At 52.3% G+C, this 27,284-nt stretch overlaps 1 protein-coding gene across 3 annotated transcripts in view; it reads right to left on the reverse strand.

Annotated features, from left to right (window-relative positions):
• LOC113968715 (schwannomin-interacting protein 1) overlaps positions 1–27,275 on the reverse strand; it is a 37,037-nt gene extending 9,762 nt beyond the window's left edge. Inside the window, exon 1 of one of the 3 annotated variants that reach the window (XM_027685510.1) lies at positions 27,192–27,275. In XM_027685510.1, the coding sequence (XP_027541311.1) occupies positions 27,192–27,275 (84 nt within the window). Of the gene's footprint in view, positions 1–181; positions 536–7,492; positions 7,633–27,191 lie in introns of those variants that run through there. The other 2 variants (XM_027685513.1, XM_027685512.1) reach the window with 2 other exon arrangements.
• Positions 27,276–27,284: the final 9 nt, after the last annotated feature.

Here is a 27,284-nt window from a genome sequence, read left to right on the forward strand (position 1 = left end):
CCTGGGAGGGTGTTGGACAGAATCCCATGGCCCTGGGAGGGTGTAGGGTAGAATCCCATGGCCCTGGGAGGGTGTAAGGTAGAATCCCATGGCCCTGGGAGGGTGTAGGGCAGCATTCCATGGGTGCCCTCCTGCCAAGAGGGCTCCCGCGGGCAGACAAAGGCTCCTTTTTGTCCCTTACCTTTTTATAACTCCCCTCCCCGGCCGGTGCAGCTGCTTTCCTGATGACGTCACCCATTCCATCACCTCCCTCCCGACTCATCTCCTTCGCTCCCGGCTCCTCACGTGGCAACAACGGGGCATCTCAGTCCTTCCCCGGCTCTTTCCCCGGGCACCGCGGGATGAGGCTCCGGCTCCGGAGCCAGGACCTGCCGCAGCCCCCCGGCCCCTGCCCGGGATGCCTCTCCAGCACCTCTCCCTTCCCGGCTGTTCCAGAGCACCTTTTGCTTTTCCCAAATAAAGTCACGGAGCCCCGGGCAGCTGATGGGAGGGAGGCGAAGGCTGTCGGGGCCAGGGAAGCCGCGTCCTCCTCCAGCCACTGCCAGCGCCGGATAAAAATAGCCCCGAGCCTTCCCCGGCTACACAAGGGCAGGAAAAAACCCGGTGTCTGATGTCAAAATCCAAGCCTGGCAGCGCAGCCCTGGCTCAGGAGGAAGGGGCTTTTTCTCCCGGGGTTTTCACTGTGGAAGTTATCCCAGTAAATCCCCAGGAACCTGGGATATAAGGCTGGTGGTCCCGAGCCCTCGCAGGGCTGCTCAGGCAACCACGGGATGGAATCTTCACTCTACACAGAACCCACCAGCAAGGAGCTGTTCCTTGGCTAAATCAGCTTTGTCAGGTGCAAAAAGTCCTAAATTTCTGGGAATTAAGCAACAGAACTCCAGGAGTGACCCAGCCTTACCCCCGTCCTGTGGGTGTGCAGGGCCTGGGGACCCCCAACCACTCCAGCCCTGGGTCCTGGGGGGGTCTGGGCTCACAGCCCTCAGACCTGCACCTCTTCCAGCTCCAGCTCCTGCCTCCAGCAGTCCTACCTGGAGATTGGGCCTTCCCAACACAACCACTGACCCCCAGGTGCACAAATCCTGCTCTCCTTGCTGAGATCCCACCACCTGGATCAGCAGCTGGAGGCAGAGCTTGGGGCAGACATTCCTACAGGGAATCCCTAAAAGGTGGAATTTATGCCACAGTTTCCCAGTGATCCCCAAAACGTGACCCACCAGCAACAAAAGTCCTCATTTCTGGTGCGACCCAACAACTTAATAATTTCAATTTCCCTACAGTGTTTATGTGTTTACTGATATATCCAAGTCATGCTGACATCATGTCACCCAAAATGCATATTCCAGTTAAATTACCAGCTCTGACAACACACAAATTATGCACCCCAGCATTAGTCTACTCGGCATTTTCAGGAAAAAACAGCAATAATAAATGTTTAATCCCACCCTTCTCCCCGGATGGTGCTTTGTAACTGTAATTCCCAAATGAAACAAAGTGGTTCTCTGGATATTTCATTATTTTTAGTTCCCCTCCACCACTGAGTCATTGTGTCCTTTCCTGCTGTTGCTAAATTAACTTCCTCTCCGGGGCCGTGGGGATGATTCCTGACACAATAAATCAGAGACAATAAAGAATGTCATAGCCCAGGGGGAAGGATGTGGTGGCCAGGAGCACCAGGCAGGGGCTGAGCCTGCATTTGTGACCAGTGCCTGCATCATCCTGCCCTCACCCATCCGAGGGGGATGTTCCAGTGCCTCCTTCCCAGCTGAGCCTGGTCCTGCTGTGCCCCTGGTACCCAACGAGCCACCCCTCTGCAAAGGGACATCAAAGCCACCCCTAAGGGGAGGAAGTGGCACAACCAAAAATGCACTCAGCCCTTTTCCCCCACAGTTTTTAGGGTATTTTCTCCCCCATTCCAGGTTTCAGGCCAGCCCCGCTCTGCCCTGCCCTGGCATGCTCCAGCTTTGAGCTGATCCCACAGAGCTGGTCTCAATCTCCAGTGAAAATCCTGCTGCCAGCAGCTGCCTCATTCCAGGCAATGGGAGAAAACCCAACCTGGTTAAGAAGCACAGCCTGGAGCCCCTGTAACCACTGCTGAGGCACATTTGGTGCCCTCCTCAGTGCCAGGACCACACCAACCCTGCCCCCTCGGGATGGGCATCTCCCTACTAGGAGAGACGCAGCCAATTTAAATTCTGGATATCAAAACCACGAGAGAAATGAATTCTGGGGTTGTTTCAGCTCAGGGATCAAACCCTCTGCTGTCCAGCCCCTTCCCCACCTGCTGCACCGTGGGCCAACCCCCCCCCCACTGTCCCTGTGGCCACTGGGTCTGCTTGAAACAACCCCAGAAAAAGGAGGGTGGGAGCTACAATCCAGTAGCTCCACGTTGGCATCACTGTCCACAGGCTCCTCACACACAGATCCCACCAGAAGCAAACTGGTCTCCACGGGCACAGCCACCAGGGCAGCTCCTCCAGCGATGCTGGAGGGGGAGAGAGAGCCTTGGTTTTCTTTTTATAGCACGAAGGGAAAGCTCAGAACAGGCAGATCTGGAGCAGGTCAGCTGAGGTGCCCCTGGGAGGGAAGCACACGGAGCCAGAGCCACGGGGAACACTCGGGATGGGGACGGGAACACTCCTTAAGTGAGGCCAGGAAATAGGACACATCAAGTTTTATGTGCTTTAAACACGCCTCGGTTGCTTGTGGACAAGAAAGCAGCTAAATTTAACTCTGCTGTGCATTTGTGATGTTGCTGGAGTCAATAAAACCCCCTCCATGCTGGGGTGAACTCCACTGAGGGAGGAATCACCCCCATTCCTGTTTGGGATCAGCTCCCAAACACCACTGGATACCGAGTCAGGAGAGGAAACCCCTAAATTCCCAGGATATACAGTGAAAGCCTTCTGAACCCATTCCCTGGAAAACTGGTATTCATGGCCTTGAGGCACCTGGGCCAGGGTATGGAGGTGGATTCCAGGTTCATGGAAATCTCAAGTTGCCAGAACTATTGGAGAGAGACTGTTTACAAGAGCATGGAGGGACAGGGAATGGTTTTAAACCAAGAGTAGGATTAGATGGGATATTGGGAAGAAATTCCCCCCTGTGAGGGTGGGGAGGCCCTGGCACAGGTTGCCCAGAGAAGCTGTGGCTGCCCCTGGATCCCTGGAAGTGTCCAAGGCCAGGTTGGACAGGGCTTGGAGCAACCTGGGCTGGTGGAAGGTGTCCCTGCCCATGGCACGGGGTGGCACTGGATGAGCTTTAAGATCCCTCCCAACCCAAACCATTCTGGGATCCTACGATTCTACCTCACAAAACATCTCTTTTAATGTAAATGTTGGAACAAAGCTCCTCTGCACAGCCCCATTCCCAGCACAGCATCCTCCCAGCACAGTGCCAAGCACAAGTCCCTGCAAACTGAGGGATGAGCAGGACCCAGCCCTCCCTCTGATGCTGCTTCCCTGAGCTTTAACACACTCCAAGTGCTTTCCACCCACGTTGCAGAGCTTTTTTTTTTTTGGATCTCTGGCTCACCAAGGCCTCACATCTCTGTAACAAAGGCTTTGTTTCATTGTCCCTGCTTTGGGATGCAGGGGCAGTGGCACGGAGGTCCCTCGGCCGTACCAGGCTCTACATCCCTCCATGGGCAGCCACGGGCAAGGGGCCAGGCCAGCAGCTTTCCCAGTGCTCCACACTGGGTTTTCATGGCATTTGAGGTTTTTTCTCCAAAGCCTGTCTCTCGGGGTTATGTTCTGCCCTCAGAATTTGCACTCACTTTAATGAAAAACATGATGACAGCCTGGTTTCTACAGCCTACAAAACCCTACAGAGATCAAACAAAAGAAACCTAATAAAACACCTCATTCTTCTTTTCTTTTCTTTTTTCTTTTCTTTTCTCTTTTCTTTTCTCTTTTCTTTTCTCTTTTCTTTTCTCTTTTCTTTTTTCTTTTCTTCCTCTTTCCTTTCCCATTTCCCCTTTCCCCTTTCCTTTCCCCTTTCCTTTCCTTTCCTTTCCTTTCCTTTCCTTTCCTTTCCTTTCCTTCCCTTCCCTTCCCTTCCCTTCCCTTCCCTTCCCTTCCCCTTCCCCTTCCCTTCCCCTTCCCTTCCCCTTCCCTTCCCATGAGTCCTTCATATTTTAAGATTGTGAATTTTATGGATTCATTTCCATGGTTTGGTGCTTTGTGGGACCCTGGGAGTTTTGGGTGCCATCCAGCCTTGCCTGGTCCATCCCTGGGCCACCCAGCCTGACCTGCAACACCACCAGCACCTCCTAATCCATGGGAACAGCAGCACCTCCCTGACACAGATCCTTCCAACAGACCCCTCTCCAGAAAACCACCCAAACAGAGTCAATCCCGACACCTGCACACAAACCCCATCCCAGAAAAACCTGAGCAGGACCCACCACGCCCCCTGACCCACCTCAGAAACGACTTCTAAACCAATAAAATCTCATTTTTCTCCTCAGATCTTTTTTTCCCTTTTAATTTTCTTCGCACGTGTGAAGCCTGGAAACATCTCCCGAGCGACTGAGCCGCCAGCAGATACCTCAGCCCCTGACTGGTGCCAGAGCACGGAGCCAAACCCTGTTCCCACAGGCAACTGCCTCTTTGGAGGCTCCTGCCTCAGGCACAGGCACTGGATGCTGGGGGGTTCTCTGCTTTTAAAGGAGAAATTCAGAAATCAACCCATGGGGATGATTTAGACTCATCATCACCCACTTGTAAAACAGCAGAGAAGAAACACAGATAAAGAGCCTGGAGAGGCCAGTTCTGTTCCGTGCAGAGATGGATCCATCAGGCAGAGCTGAAAACACACATTTACAAAGCAAACTGAAGCCCTGGCTGAGGCTGTGGGCCAGCAAAGCCCAGCTGAGACACACAGCCAAATAAAACCTTGAGTTCCGTGCTAAAGCCTGGATTTGCAGGCTGGACTTTTATTCTGGACCTCACAAAACGTCCCTCAACGTGCACGAGCTGATGGTTTTCTGGGCAAGCTGCAGGAGAAATTACAGAGCCCTAAACGAAATGCTTGACGTGGGGAAATAAATGGGGATAAACAAGAAAAGAGACAAGAGCTCAGAGAGAAATCCATGGCACGGAGAGCAGCAGCCTGTGGGACTCCAGGAAAGGATGCTGGGACCTCCAAAGGACAGAGGATCTGGCCTAAATTTAAGCTTCCCACCTGCCTCAGCTACAGCCAAAACCCCAGGAGGTTTTTTTGCCACCTGTGCTTCCCAGAGCAGCAGTGGCAGCTCATTTACAGTGGGATTGAGGGATTTTGGGGCACACAACACAAACACTGTCCTCTTCCTCAGCACCTGCCCCATCCCCAGCACCCTCCCTGCCACACATCCCGTGTCCCAGCTGTGATCTTGGTGTCACCAGAGTTTTCCTGCCGAATTCCATCAAAACAAACACGTTTCCAAGTTTTTCCCCGTGCGCTGCCTCGTTGCTCTCTTTGATTTCATTTTTCGTTTATTTAGCAGCTTCAAAGCGAGGAGGGGAGCAGATCACACACACTGCCACCGCCCCCCCCCCGGGGCAGCCACCAAAATCCCATCATTGCTGGCTTCCAGGCTGATCCCAAACCCGGGATTGCCGGCCACAAAAGGATTAGAACCCTGCCTTTGGGATAATGGCTTTGGGAGGGGGCTGGGGTTGCTCCTAATCTCTGCAGCGCCGGAGGAAGGGTTTGGAACAGATTGCATTTGAAGACATGAATTTTTTTCTTTTTTTTTTTTCTCGGATTTGTGTGTTTTCTGGCTGGTTTCACTCTAATATTTACCGGTTTGGAGGGGAGGAAGCAACCCATAAACAAGCAGGGCACGAAAGCAGAGCGAAGCAGCGGCACTGCAGAGAGAGCCGGTGCATGAGCCCGCAGGGATCCTGGCCAGGCCTGTGCCGCAGCTCAGCATCATCACCATCATCATCATCATCATCACCACCATCAGCCCTCGCCCACCACCACGGCCCAGCTTCCACCCGGGAAACAATGCCCAACCTTTAACCCGAGTATGCTGGGAAAACATCCGCTGCTCCCAAACAATGGCACCATTTATCGAGAGCAACAGGCTCGGAGCTGCAGGGAAATCAGCTCCCCTAAAAGGGAGGCTGAAAAAAACCCCCACGACCCAGGATTTTTTTATTCCCCCCCCCAGCAGCTAAAAATGGAAATTCACTTCCAGAAGCATTTGCTAGGCTGAAAATATTCAATGAAAAATCCTTTCAGCTCTTCTTTCTGCACATACAAATGTTTTGTGTATTTTCCCTTTCTGACGCATTTTGCAGTGTGAGATGTTTTGTTGTGAAACGCAGACTGAAGTTGGAATTAAATGAGGTGGGGGTGGGAGAACGAGGATGAGGTGCTGTGCTGGGCAAGGCCCTGTTTGCTGAGGTTCCAGCTCCGGGAATTCCTGGGAATGGGTGTTTTGCACAACACAGTCGGTGCACGTAGGAAAACGCATTTCTCAGCATCGCCGCGGCAGAGGGACAGATGTTTGTGCCTTTAATAATCCACCTGTGTCATCGAGCCCCTAAACGTGCCACCCAGACCCTAAACGTGCCATCCAGACCCTAATCGTGCCCTTTCTTGGGCAGGTGCACCCACCAGGACCCACCCTCTCTTCAGAGGGAAACGAAGCCACAACAACAGCCCACCCCAACTCTCACTCGCCCCACGAAAATAATCCTGATGTTCCCCAAACACGGGGTCGCTGCTGCTGCCCCCACAACCCCAGGGACCCCCCCAGGGATGGCGGCGGCCGCGGTGGATGCTCAGACGGAGCAATTCTCATCCCCAAACCAACACCGGCTCTTACAGAGATTATTTAGCAGAAACCACGAACCACGACCGGGCTGCAGCCCGGGAATACCCATCCTGCGGGGCAGCTCTCCCGCCTGGATCAATCTGGGAAGCGCAGGAAATGATATTCTGCTCTAAACCTGACATCACTCTCCTGCGGCAGCTCCGGGAGCGCGAACCCGCAGCTCGCTCGCTTGCAGGGAGCGGCTCCATCCAGGCAGGAAGGGATACAGGCAGGGAGCGGGATACAGGCAGGGAGGGGGATACAGGCAGGGAGGGGGATACAGGCAGCAGGATGCAGGCAGGGAGCGGGATACAGGCAGGGAGTGGGATACAGGCGGCGGGATGCAGGCAAGGAGCGGGATACAGGAGGCGGGATGCAGGCAGGGAGCGGGATGCAGGCAAGGAGTGGGGTGCAGGCAGCGGGGTGCAGGCAGGCAGCAGGATGTCGGCAGCGCACCCCCGGCCCCGCTGCGCCCCCGAGCATCACATGGCGAGCACAAAAGCCCCGCAGCCGCTCTGGCTCCCCCCGGGGAGCGGCGGGGCCGGAGCCCCACGGTGCCAACCCGGCCCGGCCGCCCCGCGCTGCCGCAGCCCCCCAACCCCCCCGGCTGGAACGGGGCTGGCCCCGGGCTGGGGGGGCTGCTCGGGGCCGGGGGGGGGCGGTCAGGCCGCGCTCGCCCCTTACCTGGTAGGAGCAGTTTTCCTGGTGAACCATCTCGGTGCATCATCTGCCGCTGCCGCCCCGCCGGCAGCGCCCGCAGCCCCGGCGGGGGAGGAGGAGGAGGAGGAGGATGGGGAGGAGGAGGCTGGGGAGGAGGCTGGAGCCCGGGCCAGCCGGTAAGATGGATGCGGCCGCGCTGCTCCGCCTGCGCAGCGGCCCCGGGGAGCGCGGGGGGGCCGCGGCCGGTCCCGCCTCCGCCCGCACACGCAGCGCGGGGGGGGTCGGGCAGGGCCGGGGCAGCCGCGATCCTCCGCGGGGAAAGGGGGAAAAAAAAAACCCCAAACACCCGCCGCGGACGCTGCGCTATGGGAAACACTCCCGAAACAACCCCTCCAAACACCCCCGGGCGATGCTGCGGCAGCCGCGGGTCCGGCCCCCCCCGAGCCGCCCGGGCTGCGGGAGCGGCCCCGCGGGTGGTGGATCGCGGCCGCGAGGCACCAGCTGCCCAAAGACACCTCAGATAAGGGCGAACAGGCACCTTCCCGCTGCCTTCTGCCACGGCGATCCAGCGCGGGATTTGCCGGGAGAGGCTCTGCCCTACATTCCCGGCTATTTATACCTTCTCCAGCCCGCAGCCAGGGAACGGCAGCTCTGCCACGGCACCCACCCGGGCCGGGCCCCCACCGCACCCCCGACCTGCTCTGGGATCCAGGGAAACCCACGGGACAAGGGGAAACGGCCCTATGTTGAGCCTGGGGTGGTTCAGGTTGGATATCAGGAAAAATTTCTTCCCTGAGGGAGTGGGGAAGCACCGGAACAGGTTCCCAGGGAGGTGGTGGAGTCACCATCCCTGGGAGTGCTCAAAAAACGAGTGGCTACTTCACAATACGGTTTAATGGGCTTGGAGGTATTCAAAGGTTGGAATTGATGATCTTGGAGGTCTTTTCCAACCTCCACACGAACCCCTTAAAAGATTTTGGGGCCGTTCTGACCCTGGCCATGGTTGGACACAGCAAGTCTCGTGTTCAATCCCTGATTTTGGCTGGACACAGCCCATCCCAGGGGCACAAAAACACCCAGAGAGCGACAGGTTGGGCTCACCCCGTGCACTGGGCACTGTCACCCAGGCAGGCACCAGCCACTAGCAGGAATTCCAGGCCTTCCCCTCCCTTCCTTAGGCAAATAGGGCTTTATCCTGCTCCCAGTCACAGCTGCAGGGACGCACATGACTGTGAAATCCAGACACATTTGCTCACAGAGCAGCTCGGATTTGATTCCCCACACCAGATGTGCCTCTAGAAAAAAAAAAAGGCCTTTGTAGGATCATCGCTCTGCCCCAGCTTTTCCAGCTCTCCCAGCTTCCCACCAGCACAAACAGGCTGGAGCAGCCGTGGGCGGATGTATGGAGAGTCCCTGGAGTCCCTCTGGAGCTGGGATATGGATGGTGAGAACCCTCAGACCCTCCTCCCCAGTGCCCTCTGCCCTACAGCAGGAAAGCTTTCAAAAGAAACCTCAGATATTTCCTTTAAAAAGAAAAAAAAAATAATATATTCTGCGTAAGTTTCTAAGAGAGGATGAAGTCATTGCCTGGTTTTCACTGCAGAGAATCCCACTCAACCACCTGGGTAATAAAACATGTTTTTGCTGTTTCCAAACATCAAAATAAAATTAAAAAAACCCCATCAAAATAAAACATCTCCAGTTTTAGATATAGTATAAATAATAAAATAAAATAAATATAAATTAAATATACCGTATAACCTTGGGCTTGCTTTGGAGAAGTATCTGTGGCGAGCTAAAAGCAGCTTCCCTGCATTACATAAACTCTAATGCCATTTATTTTGTGCATCACAAGGAAAACTCCCAAAATTCCCCCCCCCCCAAACTTCCCACGTGCTGGTCTATCTATAACAGCAGTGACTCAGAGCTGATCCCAGTGGGGACTGCACCAACCTCCCCATGCCCAGGGCTGCTGTGGCACAGGGTGAACCCCCCCAAATTATTTAACAGCTGATTCCTTTGGAAAAAATGGCCCCAGAGAGAGCCACGTTCACCTGCTGCAGCAAAGCCACCTGTCTGCAGCAAAGCCCTTCCCTCCAGGATGAGCCCGGGATGGAGGTGGAAAGGGCCAGGGATCATCCTCAGCCTCTGGATTTGCTCCCTTGCCCTGTATCCATTTGCATTCTCCTTGCAGAAATGAGGTGGGAAGGCAGGTAATAATTAAAGCAGGGGCTGATCACGCTGAGTGAAAGGCTCCTGGCAGCTCTCCAGGTGGGTCACTGGGAAAACTGCTCCTGGATGAAGGCAGGGAACACGTGCTGCTGATATCCTTGGAGACTCAACCCGGTGGGAAGCCCCAGGGAATGCCCCCAACAGCCCCTTCTCAGCTGGGAAGAGAAACCCAGGGGGTACCTGCACTGCCTGGTTTGCATTTCTTACAGAGGCACCCCCTGATTTAGGGGGTCTTTCACCACTTAGGAGACAACCTGGCAAACCTGAAGCTTTGCCAAAACCAGCTCTGAACTAGAAACATGTGGTTCAGGAAGGCCTGGAGAACATCTCCAGGGGGTCTGACACAACTCTGGCATGAAACTCTTCCCTCCAAAACCCCTCCAGGGCTCATCCAGAGGGTCTGGGAAGATGCTGGAGGATCAGGGACAGGGGCTGTCCTGGACCTGCAGGGGAGGTGGCACCAGGAACGGGCCAGGCCTGATGTCCTGGATGCCTGCAGGGCTGAGGACACAAGGAATTCAATCCCCTGGCACGGGCAGCAGCATCCCTGCTCCTCCTCCCCATGGACACACAGATCAAACCCACACAGCTCTACCAGACACTCCAATTCCTGCAGTGAACAACAGGATTTCATTAATTACCCATCCATGGAAGGAGAAAACACCTGGCATCCCCAGTTCTGGGGGAAAACATATCATTTCTGATTCTGTGCACGTGCTTTTAAGATTTTTTTTCTTCTTTTTAAGCCTATATGGCACATCCCAGGTGCTGCCCCTCTCCAGCAGCCCTGTTTTCAGGGAGGCAAAGGCAGGCAGCAGAATTCCCCCTGGCAGGCTGTCCCTGCCTGCCCCCATCCCAGCCTTCTGCTTTCCCTGGGTCCTGCACCTCTGCCCCAGGTCCAAGGAAATCATTAACAGGGCAGAGGGAGGGACACACCGGGGTTATCGGCTCTCCCATCATCATTCCCGCTGGGGGGAAAACACTCCGAAAGAATAAAGCAGCGCAGCGAAGCCAAACCCTCCCGTTCCCAGTGTCTGGGAGAGAGGGCACCCGTGGGAGGGGAGGGAAGGGAAGCAGCCCGGCCGGATTACTCACCGGGAAGCCGCAGCCAGCCCTTTTCCTGACGTGTTTCTCATCTCTCGCTGTCCCACACATTTATTTTTACACACACGTGTCGCGCTCTGCGCCTGAACCACCCTCCCCCCCCACCAGCTGCAGGGACTGACCCAGCCCCGCACCCCCGGGGCTTTGGGATGGGAAGGAAAAGGGCAGGAGCGGCGTTCGTTCCACAAGGCAGGGGGAGGCACGGCATTCCTGCTCTCCCAGGGAAACACCACAAAGGTTTTCCTGCCCGCAGTCATTCCTCCAGGGGCCTTATCAGCTGGGAAGGTTTATTTTTCAGGCTGGAACTGGCCAACCCCTCTGGCTCGTACAAAAAGCCAGGATGAATTAACAGGCTTTATTTATTTATTTATTTTTTCCCCAGTCTCAAAATAACAGGGAAAAATGAGGGAGGAGTTGAACACCTGGGAAAGCACTGTTTTGATTTTCACAGAGTCACAGAACAGTTTGGGTTGGAAGGCACCTTAGAGACTGTCTAGTCCCAAAACCCTGCCATGAGCAGGGACACCTTCCACTAGCCCACGTTGCTCCAACCTGGCCTGGGACACTTCCAGGGATCCAGGGGCAGCCACAGCTTCTCTGGGCAGCCTGTGCCAGGGTCTCACCACCCTCCCAGCCAGGACATCCTTCCCAATATCCCATCTAACTCTCTGGCAGTGGGAAGCCATTCCCTGTGTCCTGTCCCTCCATCCCTTGTCCCCAGTCCCTCTCCAGCTCTCCTGGAGCCCCTTTAGGCCCTGGAAGGGGCTCTCAGGTCTCCCTGGAGCCTTCTCTTCTCCAGGTGAACCCCCCAGCTCTCCCAGCCTGGCTCCAGAGGAGCTCCAGAGCCCTTGGAGCATCTCCGTGGCCTCCTCTGGGACAACATCCCATCCCAGCAGAGGGAGATGCTCCTGCTGACCCCGTGTCCATGGATTTGCCCAAACACAACGAGCTCACAGGGAAGCAGGAATCAAACACAGCATCCCAGGATTTCATCTTTATTTGCTGATGATTTCCTGGGAGTGAGGGATTTAGCTCCTCTTTAAGCCAAGCTAAAGCTTTCCCAGGCTTTAAATCCAGCAAGAAAAATACAGAGAAAAGAGATTATTTTTAATCAGTTAATACTAGACATCTGCTTGAAAGGGGAGCATTTGTTTGGATTACACCCATGGATAATGTTTCAGACTATTACTTTTTTATTTAAGGAAGATGATGCTGAGGGGTTTGCCATCATTTTGGATGTGTTACTCTGCTCTATGAGAGGATAAATCTCCAATGTCCTTCCCTCTTCCATGCCCCTTTTACTTCCCTGGGGGTTTCTGGAGTCCTTTCCAAGCAGCACCTTAACAACTCCCCCCAGAAGAACAGGGAGACCAGCTGATTAATTTAGGATAAAAATACATAATATGTAATCAAATCACGATTTTCTTTTCCCTCAGAACACAGAACAGAAGGATACAGCAATTCCACATTCTGATTCCTCTGATGCACAGGATGTCAAACAGGGAATGGAGGGAATCATTTAAGCCACACAAGTATTTATAACTCTCTGGTGACATAAAAGCAACAAAACACAGGGAAAACAACCAGATTTTTCCATGGAACCCATCCAGGGGAGGTTTGCTGGTACCACACAGGCTTAATTTTTAATTGGGCAATTTATGAGCTGGATCACACGTGTTTAATAGAGAATTTACAGGCTGAGGAGGAGCAGGTATGAGCCCACCAAGCACTCACTGCTAATGAACGGAGAGAGGAAGGCTCCAGGGAAACCTTGGAGCCCCTTCCAGTGCCTAAAGGGGCTCCAGGAGAGCTGGAGAGGGACTGGGGACAAGAGTGACAGGACAAGGGGAATGGTTTTAAGCTACAGGAGGGTGGATTTACATTGGATATTAGGAATAAATCCTTCCCTGGGAGGGTGGGGAGGCCCTGGCACAGGTTGCCCAGAGAAGCTGGGGCTGCCCCTGGATCCCTGGAAGTGTCCAAGGCCAGTTTGGAGCAACCTGGGACAGTGGAAGGTGGCCCTGCCCATGGCAGGGGGTGGCTCTGGATGACCTTTAAGGTCCCTTCCAACCCAAACCATTTCCTGATTCCATGAACCACTTAATCTACCAGCACCTATGGAATGTGAGGAGGATGCAGCAACAGCAAAGCTCCAGCTGCCTCCTTGCAATGTGATTTATGTGGTTCCAAATAAAATATTCTTTGGGAAATGCAATATTCCCAGAATGCTCATGGACAACACGAGCTCTTCAGCAGGACGAGGCAAACCTGTCAGGTTTGGTGCCAGCATCAATAAATTCAAATATCCCAACCCATCTCACTCTGAAGCACCATTTCTGCCCCGCTTGGGAGAGGATTTGTGGCAAATCCCATCGGCTACAACCCAATTTTCCCCATTTTTGGCTGGCACACACAGTGCCCTGCATCCTGGGAAGGCAGAGGGGCTGAGCTGGGTGACATTTGCCCTGAGCTGAACTGAAATCAAAGCTCAGCCACCCTCCCTCCCTGCAGCTGATGGGTCAATCCAGCCCAGGGCCAGCTGTTCCCAGCAGAATTCCCAGTCCTGCTGCACCAGCTGTGCCTGACCTCACCCCCTGCCTTCACCAGGAGCAGCCTGGCACCATCAGCCAGGGCACCCACACCACCCTGCAACCAAGGAGACCCCCTGACTTCACCTCTAAATCCTATTTTCTGCTCCAAGCCGTGCTGGGGTGAAGAGTCCTGATGCCCATCATCTCCCAAAACCGTCTGAAATCTTCCAGGAAATATTCCCAAAGCTGCAGCTTTATAAATATTGACACAGAATAGCTGAAAATCATTAAAGTGTGAGCTGTGAGGAACATCTTCATCTGATCTCTTTGATACCAAATTTAATAGAAGTTTTTCACTGCCCTAATAACCCAGTTATGCATTTTCATATTTTCAAATCCATGGTCAGCACATGCAGCCCCCACAGCCAAGTTTCCCCATCCTTCCTCCCCTCGCTTATTTTATTTATTTTCATTTTTCAAATATTAAATTTGCTATTTTTCAAAATTATATTTGAAAAAAAATAAAGCTGCACTGGGCCCCACGACACACATTTTAACAGCAGCAGAGAGAATTAATGTGCTTTTCCATGAGTAAGAGAGAAGAGGGGAAAAACGGCAGGACAAGAGAGAGAATTTTCCCTGAGAGGATGAAGGACAGGGTGGCCTTCACCTTCCTGGGACAGCAGGAATTATGTGGAAGTGTTGCTGAAATCCCACATCCCATGCCCAACACTTAGAAACCATTAAGCCACTGGTCTGGGGCCAAAAGTAATTTCTGGATGAAATATTAAGCCCTTTTAATTGTGGCAAAAATCCCTGGAAGTGCAGGCAGGCAGAGCAGCACAACCTGCATTTAAATACAGGTGATTAATTCATTTTTCGCGTGCCCTGTACAACGGGGCTGCACTCATTTCATCCTCCAGCAAAAAATCAGGGGCTGAGTTATCACTTATAAATAATAAGGCTGTGACCCCACAGGAGCCAGAGGGCAACATCTGGGGGTGGGGATGGGATTATCCTGCCGTGGGGTTGCCTCGAGGTCATCTATCCCTTTCCATTCCCCTCCTGCTTTCCAGTTGGGAACAGCTGAGAGGGCTTATTTCTGGGCTGGCTTTATTTTACAGCTCATTTAAATTGCAAAACGGGCGATAAAAGCCCCGAGCGGGGACTTGCGGGCTGAAGAATAAACACACCGCGGTTACAAACGCACCGAGGAATGAAAAGTTCCCTTTTCAACCAGAGGCAAAGCCCATAAATACGAATATACCGGTGCAAACAGGTGACTGTGTGCCCTTTAAACGCTTCCTCAAGAAAAGAGTGAGTTTGCAGGGACAAACCTTCCTCTGAGTCACGGGCAGGACAGAAATTGTGGATTTTTGCCACGGCTCTGAAGGCAGATCCCCCATAATTCCAAGCTTACTGCCAGAAATCCGCCTTTTTGGGGGAGTTCACTTATCCTGTGCACACAACACTCCCCAAACCAATAATCCTTCAGAGAAGTTCAATCCCTGACCCTGCTGAGATCAGATCAGGGGGTTTGGGAAGGATGGGATGGAGCAAACACAGGTCCACGGGAGTAAAGCCCTGCTCTTGCTTCAGGTTGATTTTAACTTTTCAGCCTTTAAACAAACGGCTGTAAAGCTCATTTTTTTTTCCAGTTTGCCTCCCAACCCCACTGTCACTCGAGAAAGGAAAACCAATAATCCTCTTGTGCTGCAGCAGCCCCGGGGGCAGAAAGCTGATTACCCTTAATGGGTATCACTTACAGCCCCAAAACCAATTCCATCAGCGCTAAGAAATCCCATTCCTGCTCCTTCCTGACACCAAACCCAGTCTTTAAAATAAGACACGAAGTTATCCCCCCTCGGTAGGGCAGGCACAGCCAGCATGAAGCTGGAAAAAGCTAAAAATAACAGGATAAGCAAGGGTGGATCCCAAGTGAGCCTTATTAGTCACGGAGCGAGGGAGCCACGGGGCTGCTGCTGGTGGCAGAGCAGCACCATATAAGAGCAAGAAAAGACTCTTGTCTCTTAAATCTCATTTCTCCCCCTCTCCTGCTCTACCTCAGGCATTCTTTTCCTCTTGTTCTGGCAGCCTCCAGCTCCTCCTGATAACACGGGGTCTTGTTTTCTGCGAGTCCTTACACGGAATAAAGATCATTTTAGGGTGATTCATTTTAAGGTGTCTGCTGGAATCGGAGCAGTATTGACAGCCAGGAATGTCAGAGGGTTGGTAGAGGTTGGGAACTTGATTTTTTTTTCACTTGCACCATCTTTGTGTCCAAATGGAGTGTCTGAGGTGAGTGATGGAGTCCCTGAGGGCAGAAGGGCCCAGCCAGGGCAACGCTGGCTCCCAGAGGATTAATCTGGATGAGCACAAAGGGGAAGGTGCAACTTGCAGTTTTCTCTTGGGATGAAGCCATGGGACAACAGAGGGATTAAGTAAGGAAGAAATTCTTGCCAGGGTGAGGCCCAGAGAACCTGTGGCTGCCACATCCCTGGAAGTGTTCGAGGCCAACCTGGAGCAGCCTGGGTGGAAGGTGTCTCTGCCCATGGAACAAGATGAGCTTTAAGGTCCCTTCCAACTCCAAGCAGCCTGTGATTGATATAAACACAAAGGAACACCAAAGCTCAGCCTGCAGCTCTCCAGCAATGTGAAAATCCCTGGGAATGCTCAAGATACCTGGGAGCAGGATTGGGAGCATCACGTCCCCCCGGCACAGCGGGGCTGCATTTGCACACAGTGGCCCCCTTGTTCCTGAGACCAAAACCCAGAGAATTGCTGTTTGTTCTCATGACTGGGGCTGTCTCCTGAGCTTCTCTGAGCATCCCATTCATCCAGAGCAGCCCTCATGCCTCCAAACCCCTTTTCCAGCAGGACTAATGCACACACAAAGCATTCCGGCTCCGCGCGCTGCTCCACCATAATTTTCCAGTTTAAAAGGAATAATGATAATTAAGCAGTGAAATAAGGGTTTAGTGCTTCAACACTCGTGAAAACAAATGAAAAGTCAAATGTAAAGAAGAAAAGAGAGCAGTGCTGCACATAAAGCTGTGTCTTGGCCCAATTTCAGCCCCTGTAGACAGCCAGGGGAGCAGGAGCACTCGTCCCATCCTGGGTCCTACCACAGCCTCTGCTTTTAATGCCACTTTGGACTCCTACCTTTCATGTCAGGGAATTAAATCCACCATTACACCCCTACATCACCAGGGCAAGCTCTAGAAATAAGCCCTACTCCTGCAAACAAGCCCAGGGATGTTTTGGCAAAGCTTCAGGAACTCCTCAGCAATCAGGTGTTGGCACAACCTCAGGATGTGCCATTTAACAGAGGCTGGTTCTGGCCTCAGATTCCCTCTACAGAGAAATTAGAGATTATATTTCTGGATTTTATAGAGATTATATTTCTGGGGAAAGAAAACCCAGAGCAGGTTGTTGTGTCTCTGCTGCACAGCTTCTCTCCGTCAGCTCTCCTGGGAGCTGCCAGCTCAGAGCAGAGGGATCATAAATGACCTTTTAACATGAAACTAAAGCCACAGCCAGGCCTGCTTTGTAAACCAGAGTCATGGCCACTGTTTGCTCACAGCCACTGACCATGGAATCACAGAATTGCTGAGGTTGGAAAAGCCCTCTGTGATCATCGAGTCCAACCATCCCCAGCACTGACCCACATCCCCAAGTGCCACATCCACAGGGACAGGGACTCCACCACTGCCCTGGGCAGCTGTGCCAGGGCTGGACAACCCTTTCAGTGAAGAAATTTTCCCAATATCCAACCTGAGCCTCCCCTGGCACAGCTGGAGGCCGTTCCCTCTCCTCCTGTCCCTTGTTCCCTGGGAGCAGAGCCCGACCCCCCCCCAGTTCCCTCCTCCTGTCAGGGGGTTGCAGAGCCAGAAGGTCCCCCCTGAGCCTCCTTTTCTCCAGGCTGAGCCCCCCCAGCTCCCTCAGCTGCTCCTGCTGCTCCAGCCCCTTCCCCAGCTCCGTTCCCTTCCCTGGGTCTGGCCTGAAACCAGGAGACAAGGGAGAAAGGGAATGGGTGACACCAAACCCCTGAGACAAAGAAGGAAAAGGAGAGGGAGGTGGGAACTGTGGCTGCTGCAGCAGAGCAATTCCAGCTCAGAGGGACAAAATAAAGTCCCCCAGCTCTCAGGGCACTGTGCTGGGGAGCACAGGAGGGCTCTGCTTCCCCACAGTGGGTGTTCTCCAAGGAATACTCGTCTCCAGGCTGGAAACAGCCACAGCGTGTCCAAGGCACCCGGATCCTTCTGGTGGCCTTCCCTGGGGAAAGTTTATTTTACAGGAAACTGTTATTTCTCCAGCAGGCACGTGCTATGTTACATGTTTACTAATTTCCCTCCCTATGGATTAATGTAACAAGCAAAAAAAACCCCGTTTTCCTAAAGCTCCAGTTACTGTGTCACCAGCACCTCATCCCTGGGATGAGATGCTGCCCCTTGGGAATCAAGGCAGGGTTGGATCCAGACCTCAAACTGCTCCATTTGGATTCCAGTTTGGTTTGGGCCAGGGCAAAACATGAAAATCAGAGTAATTAACAGGCATTAACACCGTTAATTGTTATATAGACACTACACTGGCTGTGAGCTCCAGCCTTCCCAAAGGAATGCTGGAGGCCTTGGAAGGGTTTTTGGAGGCTGCAGCAGCTCTCCAGTGTCTGTGATTTGTCTCAGCAATTTCAGTGACATAAACCTGCAGCTAATTCGACATCCCAAGCTTTCCATGAGGATGAAAATGTAGGGAGAACAAAGCAGGAGGGGCTGCAAATGGAGCTGTGGAGAGGATGGGAGCTTGGAGCCATTCCCTGGGGATAACACAGCTCCATGTTGGACCAGGCCGTGCAGAGATCTGGGATGGGGAATGGCCCAGCACCACCACCACAAAAGCTCATCTTTCACCTTTACATCCAGCAAAATATAGATATTTACATGGCAATATGGGGACAGGGGACTCGAGGAACTTCAAGGTCCATTCCAACCCCTCAATGTTCTGTGATTCCAGCTGCAAATGTGGGAAACCCTCATCCTCATCTCCTGTGGACAGCCTGGACTGGTATTTCCTGGGAAACAGGTTAGTACCTCCAGCCTTTGTGCAAGCCAATCTCTGAGCACCTATTTTGTGCAATTTAAATATTATTTATCTATGGAAACATCATCCATTTTGGTCATTTGGGATGCAGCTCAAAGGAATTCCAGGAGAAGAGGGGTCAAGGCCATATTCAAAGTCTGCAGAGACCCTGATTTTCACCTACTTTGCCCTTCCCAGAAGCAGAGACTGGGAAAAGGTCCTGGAGATATTTTTTTTTCCAAGGCTCCAGGATGTTTCCCTGCTGCTCCCAACAGCTCCCAGGTGAGCCTACAGGAATAAGAAGCTGGGAGCCTTCCTCCCAAGAAAAGGCCCCTTTGGTCTTTGCAAGGCACAGCCAAAAGTTGGTTTTACACTTTGAAAATGAGAACTAATGGCTGAGAAAGCAGCAGAAGAAAGGGAAGGCCAGCTGGATAAATGCTAAATAAGCAGCTGGATATTCTGCATTAATTCAAAAGCACAGCACAGAGGAGTCAGGATGGAAGAATGATTCACTCATTAATTATTTTTTTTTCCTTAACTACCAAGAACAAGTTGCTCATCAAACACCTCTCAAGCCAAGGAGCCAGAGGGGAGGATGACCATCCATGTCCCAGGTACAGAATTACCAGTTCCCCAAGTCCCTCTTTAATAAATCCGACGTAGGAATTACACGAAATAAAAAGTTTAGATTAAATTTTTTAATAACTCACTAAAAGCATCTCGATTCCCCGCAGGCCACACACGCCAGCAGCTTTTGTGTGCATAAAGAATTAAGCACTTTAATATAGTTCTCTTTTTATTTTTTAACGTTGCCATCCACCAGCAGAGAGGGGATCCAATCTCAGCCCAGCACTTCCCTTTCCTCCCTGACCCTTCCAAATTGCAGCTATTTCCTCCAAAAAACTCAGATTTCACTGTAACAAAGCCCAGAGCAGCTGAAACAAATGTCCTTAGTGTGATTTTTTCTCATTTGAAGGAGATCTACAAACCTCTGGGCTGCAAACCCACAGGGGGGGTATAAATAAGATCTCCCACTTCTGGGACACAAAAGGGAAAGATGAACACCCCAAAAAATGATCCAAGTGCTGGAAGAAGCTGGAATCCCTCAAGGGAAAGAGGGATTAGGTAGCACCTCACATCTAAGGCAAAAATTGCTGATAATTGCAAGAGGAAAAGTCATTTTCCACCAAAGCTGTGCTGGCTCAGGATTGATTTCAGAGCCAGGTCGGTGTGAGAGCTGGGAGGAATATTTTTAAACCTTTTTAGTTCTAACTAAGGAAACTTCTCTCACAAAAGCAGAATTATTTGCAGATTGAACAGACAAAACAGAGCAAACCCTGGTGGGGGAGAAGCAGAGACCCTCAGCAGAGTTCCTCTGCCTGGCAGAGGATGGGGAAGCAGCCCCTGACCCACAGGAATTCCTGGATTTTTAGTGGAAAACACTGAACTGATCAGATGATGGGATTATTTTCAACAGCTGTTCGGCTCAGAAAATAAAAACCTATTGTAAGGCACTGGGAGAACCTGAAAAATCAGATTTACATCCAGTGCTGGCTGTACCAAACTTAACACAGGAATTTTATACTCCTCCTCAACAGGGTTTCCCCTCAAAAAGCATCATAAAAGTCTTATTTTTACTGATTTTTTAGGAGTAGGAGAAACAATGCTCTGAGTACAGTCTGGATCCAGATATTTCTTTCCAGTTTCTACACAAATTTTAGAAAATAACCACTTAATTTTCCAACCAGTTAAAGCAAACCCACCTCAAATCCAGGCAGAGAGGAATAAGGAAACAAATCACAGTAATTCTCGCTGTTCCTATCACTGCTAAGCCAATTCTGCTGGGAAGAAACACACTCTGTGAGGTCTTGGGGGGTATTTTGAGCATTACTTAGAACATTTTAAATCAGGATTTTCAGCAGAAAGGTCCCTGAGCAACAACTGTCACCGTTAGTTTTGGAGTCAGGGTGATCCTGGAATTTGAGTGCTCCTCTGTAGATCTGCAACTGTGCTTTGAGTTGCACTGAAAAACCTCTTTTTATATGGTTTTAAATACCCTCTGCCCATAATTTCCCTCTCCACATGCAGCATTTTCCATAGTTCCAGGAGTTACAGACCCCCCCTCCCACCCCACTGCCAGATCCACACTCTCCATCCCTGGCAAAAATAACAAGTTTTACCCAGCACAGGTCAATTCTGAGGATTAAACCCCCCAGTACCTTGCATTTATCACACCTAATATGCAAGAAATAGATAATTATGTGCATTAAGCACATAATTATTATCCAGGCAAATAAGCATTCCTGCTGCTATTTCAACCCAGACACTTCAGATCGAGTGGGAATTTGAAGGATTAGCAGCAGGGGAGGGGCTCCAGAATCCCTTCAGTTCAAGATTTCACCACCAAAACCATGTTCTGAGACATTAATATTTTTGATTGGCACAAAGACTCACTTCTCTCATTGGGAAATCCTTCACATTTGCTACTTACCACACCCAGCACCAAAAATATTGAGTTAAAACAGACCTTTCCACAGCCAGTTCACCAACATCACCCCCCAGCACTGCACAAGCACATCAAAGGGAGTTTTACTGTTGCTGCAACACCATTTGTGTCAAAACAACCCAACTTTCTCAGCTTTTCTGGTGATTTCCACATCCCAGAGGAACCATCCACTTACCAGTCGACTGGGAAGCAGTGGGTCCATCACCCAGAGGAGTTCACAACCCAGAAACACTCAAATAAAGGAGAATCATCCATCAAACAGACCCCCCGTGCTGCCACCCCCCCGTGTTTGGCCCTTTCTTTCCTGCAAGGCTCTGCAGCAGCAATGGAAATAAAGCTTTTGCTGGGGGTTATTAATGGTGGGGGGTTGCCTGGCCTGGTTTGGGAGGCAGCAAACACACACCTCTCTCCAATCTGTGTAATTACCAACAGCAAGGAACAGGAATTGAGAATTCCTCGGGATGTTTTCCCAGCTCAATGCCATGGTACACTCTGGCAGGATCATTAACACCTCCCCAGCCTCCCCTGACCTTTGAGCTGGGTGGAACGTGGCCAAAGTCCAGCACTGGGCTGATTCCCTGCAACACATCCCCACCCCAGGGACACTGGCAGAAAGCAGATCTCTAGCTGGGCTCAAATGATGGCATTTTCCCCAGTTAAAAGGTTTGTTTTCGTGTCAAAGCCTTAAAACAAATTAAGTGCCCTGAGGAACCTCCCTCATCACAGCTTTGCCTGGTGAAGAGCTGAATGGGCAAATCAAGCAGGTAAAAGAGCTGTCAGGTGGACAGAGAAGGTCCTGCCGGGCCCCTGGGCTGCAGGAACCACAGAAAGGCAATTTCCTGCAAGGCAGGAGTTTGATTTTGGAAATCAGGGTGTCAGAAGTTAACAGGCTGACAGCTCTTGTCCGGGGAAAATTGCTTCCAGGCATTAAAGCCTCGGCTGTTACTCTCTGCTCCCAACCAAGGCAACATCTCACATCAGCTGGGGATGAAGAAACCAACACTTCAGGAGAGTTCAATCAAGCAGTTATTGCTTATTTGAAGTGAGAGCCAACTCACTGCCAATCTTCAAGGCCGTGTTTGCTCCCTAAATGCTGGCACAGCACTCCAGGGTGGACCAAAGCTTTCCACCAAAGGTCTGTGCTTGATCCCAATCCACGCTCCTGACACTCCAATACTCTCACAGGGCTTTAACCAGCAGCTGTTGGGTGGAGGAACATCATTCCTGGCTCCATTTCTCTCCTCCTTCTTTCCAACCTGGTTTACACATTTCCCCTTCCGTGACAGCTGCTCTGACCCAGGAAAACCAGACCCCTGTCCAGGGCCAATTATGAAGTTATTTAAAGATTTCATCCCACGCTGAAAATACATGCTTTGAATTCATTTCAAACTTCCAGCAGCCAATAAAGCCACAGGCAGAAGAAACAGGTATTTACCTGGTCCATCAACACCATCCTACCAGCTTTGGGCATCTCCTGGTTGAGCCCTGAAAGCCTTTCCATAGAATCACAGAATCATTAAGGTTGGAAAAGCCCTCGAGGACCATCAAGTCCAGGGTCACTAAGGCTGGAAAAGCCCTCTAGGACCACCAAGTGCAGCTGTTAAACCAGCACCACCACATTCACCACCAGACCACGGCCCCAAGTGCCACATCCACACTTTCCAACACTTCCAGGAGGTTTCCAGCTCTTTCCAAATGGAGACCTGAAACTTTTCCAGCCTGCACCTGGTGAGTTTAGGACTGTCACCACCAGCTCTGGATCTTCTTTGCTGCCTTTCAAAGACCCCCCAAGTGCTCTGCAGACCTTCCTGGGCAGCTGGAGGCTGATCACACCCAGCTCTGAGCAGAGCAGGAGCACCGTGCCCACCTCCACTGGCTCAGGACAACCTTGAGGACCAAATAAGTCAGAAGGAACCAAATTTAAGTTCCTAACACACTGTAAATGTTTCCTGGAGCCAAGTGATGTGTGTGGACCCAGCACTGATGTGGGATCTGTTGTATTTACCACCAAAGTGACCAAATAACGGGCATCGATCTGTCTCCACAGCACACGCAGGAATATTTTAGTGATGAAAAAGAGGCTCCAGCACACCCTCACCCACACAAAAAGCTTCTGCAGAAGTCCTGGAGGCTGCAGGGATGAGCTTTCATCACCACTGCCTGCACCAAGCTTTGTGGGCAGCACAATTCCCTCGGCAGTGCCATCCCTCCCCAGCCTGGCACGAGCCAGGGTAAGTCGGAGCTGCCCGAGCCACTTTCCCCCTCCTGCAAGTGTGGGTTTTTTTAATTGACTGTGGAATTTGCAGATATTATTCTCAGACAATACATCCTATTGATTGTAATTACCGTCCTCGGAGCTGCGATGGGGAGAATATTAAAACCATTAAGGCCGATTTGGGTTTTATTGGAGCCATTAGCGGAGCGTCGCTGCTTCCCCGGCACCTCCACGGCTCCTCGGAGCCATAAATCATCTCCTGGCACATTTGCTACTGCTCTGGAGACAGCCAGGAGCGGAGCAAAGGGGAGAAATTAAAAAATGGGAGGGGGAGGATTCGTGCAGCTGGATGATGAGATTGATCCGAGCATCTCCGTGATGAACCTGCTGAGCATCCGCTGCCTTCGGAAAGGATGGGATTCCTTCCCTTAGGTGGAGTCCAGAAGATTCAAGAGACATCTAACACAACCCACTGGGCCTGTAGCTGCTTGTCTGCCCAAGTGCAGCTTCCAAAACAGTCATTTCACCTTTATTTGGGCGAAAAAAAGGAAATATTCTCCATTTCTAGACACCACTTTCCCACCTCACCCACGTGGACCCTCCCAGAGCCACCAGTCCCGTGTGGCATCAGGGACCTGGGTGGCACCTTGAGAAGAACCTGCCCATGGGTGTGGCATGGCCAGGATGGACAGATCCTGACCCAGCTGGTCCTGGGGCTCTCTCAGCAGCATCAGTTCATGGGGCTGCCAATGCCAAGCAGCAGTTGCCAACCTCTTCCCAAAAATCCTGGTAGGAGCCTCTCAGCCACCACAGCCCTGTCTGCACCCTGAGGAACCAGCTTTGGCCCTCCTACCTTGTCTGTGCTGTGAGATTGCATCTGAAAGCAAAACAACAGCCACTTCCATGTAATTAATATTCCCTTTTTCCAGCCTTCCCAACAACTTGGGGCAGATCTCTGCACCTACAGATGTGACCGAAGGTCCCTCACCAGCTTAAATGACATTTAGTCCACATGGAGCATTCCCAACCTCTCCTTGCATTTCAGCCCGGATCTTCCTTGCCTGGAAAACCTCCTAAAACCATCTCAGAGCTTCCTTAGAAGGGAGAATTTCCTTCTCCTGTGAGTCCAGCATGACCACTGTCCCTCAGCAAGGACTCAGCACAGGTCCCCGTGGGCTTGCAAGGACACAGCACAGGTCACTGCAGGCTTGTGCAGCTCCCAAAACCAGGTTGGGAAGGAGCCAGCCAGGGCCAGGGAGGAGGGATGGGGCAGCCAGGGCTCCTCTCCTGTCACCCAGCCCCACGTGTGACCCCAGGGTGAGGAGCACAGTGGGCAGCAAAGCTGTGATGGGTCACTCCTGTCCCACTGCAGTCACCTCTGCCCTGCCTCCTCCTGGAGCACGAGAAAAGCAACTAAACACAGGTGCTGACAGCAGAAAGGACTCTTATTTTCCTTAATAAAACATCCCTCTGGATTCCTGAGAACGTAAACCAGCTTGAGGAACACTTGCACTCAGAGCAGCAGCAGCTTTCACATCCCATCCCTGGGGAGGAGATGATTTCAGACCACACCAGCCAAGGCCTGTACCAGTGAAATTTCCCTTTTCCTGAGATATTCTGCAGCAGTTGGAGCAGCCCAGTCCATCCTCTCAGAACTTGCTTCCTGGCTGCTTTCACTTCACGATTCCCGTGTTTACAAACACTGGGGCTTCCAGCAGGGCAAGGCAAGGTTTTGTCATAAACAGCGAGACACTGAAACCGCAGGGAAATGTCAAGGGCAGGAAAAAACAAAAATAAAACCAGAGATTTTCTCTTCAGTCTGGTTGAGCCTTGAAGGTATTGAGTCCATGCAGGGGAACACTGGGTGCTACAGACACAGCCCAGGAGCGGCAGGAGGTACCATGGGGGCATCAAACACCCCTTCTGAGCCAGCCAGGAGGTGAAATGTCCCTTCCCAGCAGGGTCTGGGCTGCTGCCAACAGCCCTTTCCCTTTGATCCAGGTGGGAAGTGGAAGGAGCAGAGCTGGACTATCTCTTCCTCCTCCACCCTGTGAGCCAGGGGAAGGGGAATCCTGGAGCGAACACAAGGATGGGAAGCAAACCAGGAGCTTCCTCGGGTGCCTCCAGGACAGACAGTGGGGTGGAGAGTGGAGGAAGGTCTCTCCACTGGAAAACTCATTGTAGAATGAAAAACTCCAGCTGCTGTGGGTGTGAGAGAAGCAGCAGCTCAGTCCTACCCAGGGGAGGTGCTCTCAAGGTGTTGGGGCTCCTCGATTCCCAAACCTGGGTGTCCATCACCAGCTCCACGTGCTTGGTTTGCACAGCACTGCAAAGCCCGGCTCTCTGCGGGACGAGTCGGGGCGTGAGGCAGCCTGATTGCCTTCCAGAGCCTTTGTGCTGCCAGGAGGGAACGGGAGGATGGAGGAGGAAAATCCTTACAGGGGTCAACAGGCAAAATTCCTTGGCTGACAGCTCACCTGGAGAAGCACATGCCTGGAGGCAAAGAGTTTCCAGCAGTGGGTGCTGCCAGCAGAGTTGATCAGATAAGGCTGCAGAAAAAGAGCTCCCAGACCACAAAAATGAGGTGGGTATTTTTTTCTTTAAGCTGAGTTGCTGCACAAATGACTGTAATTAAGGATGTTACCTGTCAGTTCCTCGGGGCGCCGAGGCTACAACGTTCAGGCTTTGGAAAAAAAAGCACCCCTTGCATGGCAGCAGTCCCACTCATCCCTCAGCTTACTCATCGTGCCCAGCACCCACCCAGATTTGTCACCAATTAGTTGTAATTCAAGGCTTTGAGGGGAAATCCCCACCTCCCCGAGCTCGATGACTTCACAGGAAGTAAAGGGCTGGAACGCCTTTTAAAACCCCAAAAATCCTGAGGAAAAGCCAGGCGTGCCAGAGGCGAGGCTGGAGGGTCTGGCTGGGGAGGCACACGCGGCTCATCACGTGTTCCAGCGCATCCCAAGGCTCCCGCAGAGCTTCCAGGAGATTTTGTGGATTCCTTTGAATTCATACATTATGGAAGAGTCTCAAGCAGAGTCACCGGTGTGTCTGCAGTGCTTGTTCACACAACATCACTGCAGCTCCGAAGTTCTGAGCAATCCCTAAGTCACTCTGCAAAGAGTGAGATCACACTACGATTTACAGGGTTTGCTGCAAAACAGCGTTTGGGGGTTTCGTCCTGGCTGACAAACAGCGGGTTCTTAGGGAAGGTTCTTTCCCTTAGGAAAGGGGAACGTGCACTGCCAGCCTGGCACCGCTCCCAGCCTGGGAAAAGCTGTTATTCCTCTGCCTCTCCAAGGAGAAGCCACCTCTCAGACAGCCTGGTGGTGGCACCTTGCACCCACCAGGCACCAACAGCATCCCCGGCCCCATCCCTGGAGCAGCAGGGAACCAGCTCCCGCCGTGGCCAAAGATATTCCAGGAAAGTTAGAAAATCACAGAATGGATTGTGTTGGAATGGGCCTTAAAGCCCATCTCATTCCAACCCCTGGCCAGGGACACCTTCCCCTAGCCCAGGTTGCTCCAAGCCCTGTCCAACCTGGCCTTGAACATTTCCAGGGATGGGGCAGCCACAGCTTCTCTGGGCAGCCTGTGCCAGGGCCTCCCCACCCTCACAGCCAAGAATTTCTTCACAGTATCCAATCTAAATCCACTCTCCAGCAGCTTAAAGCCATTCCTCCCTGTCCTGTCTCTCCATCCCTTGTCCCAAGTCCCTCTCCAGCTCTCCTGGAGCCCCTTTAGGCCCTGGAAGGGGCTCTCAGGTCTCCCTGGAGCCTTCTCTTCACCGGGTGAAACCCCCCCAGCTCTCCCAGCCTGGCTCCAGAGCAGGGGGGCTCCAGAGCCCTTGGAGCATCTCCGTGGCCTCCTCTGGCCTCGCTCCAGCAGCTCCACATCCTTACGCTGGGGACCCCAGCGCTGGACGCAGCACTCCAGGTGCCATCCCACCAGAACAAACCAATTCCCCCCTCCCACCCCCCCCCCCCACCCCCCAAACGGTCCCTCCACCCCCCCCCCCGCTCCTCCCCAGCACCGCGACCCTTCCCCACTCACCGAGGCGGGGTTGGCGCGGGTGTTCCTCTCCTGCTCCCGGCACTGCAGCCCCGCCAGGTGCCTCTCCAGGGCTGCCCAGTCCATCGCGGGGGG

The sequence above is a fragment of the Neopelma chrysocephalum genome, unplaced genomic scaffold (assembly GCF_003984885.1).
Source record: "Neopelma chrysocephalum unplaced genomic scaffold, ASM398488v2 Primary Assembly neopelma1_69, whole genome shotgun sequence".
NCBI lineage: Eukaryota > Metazoa > Chordata > Aves > Passeriformes > Pipridae > Neopelma > Neopelma chrysocephalum.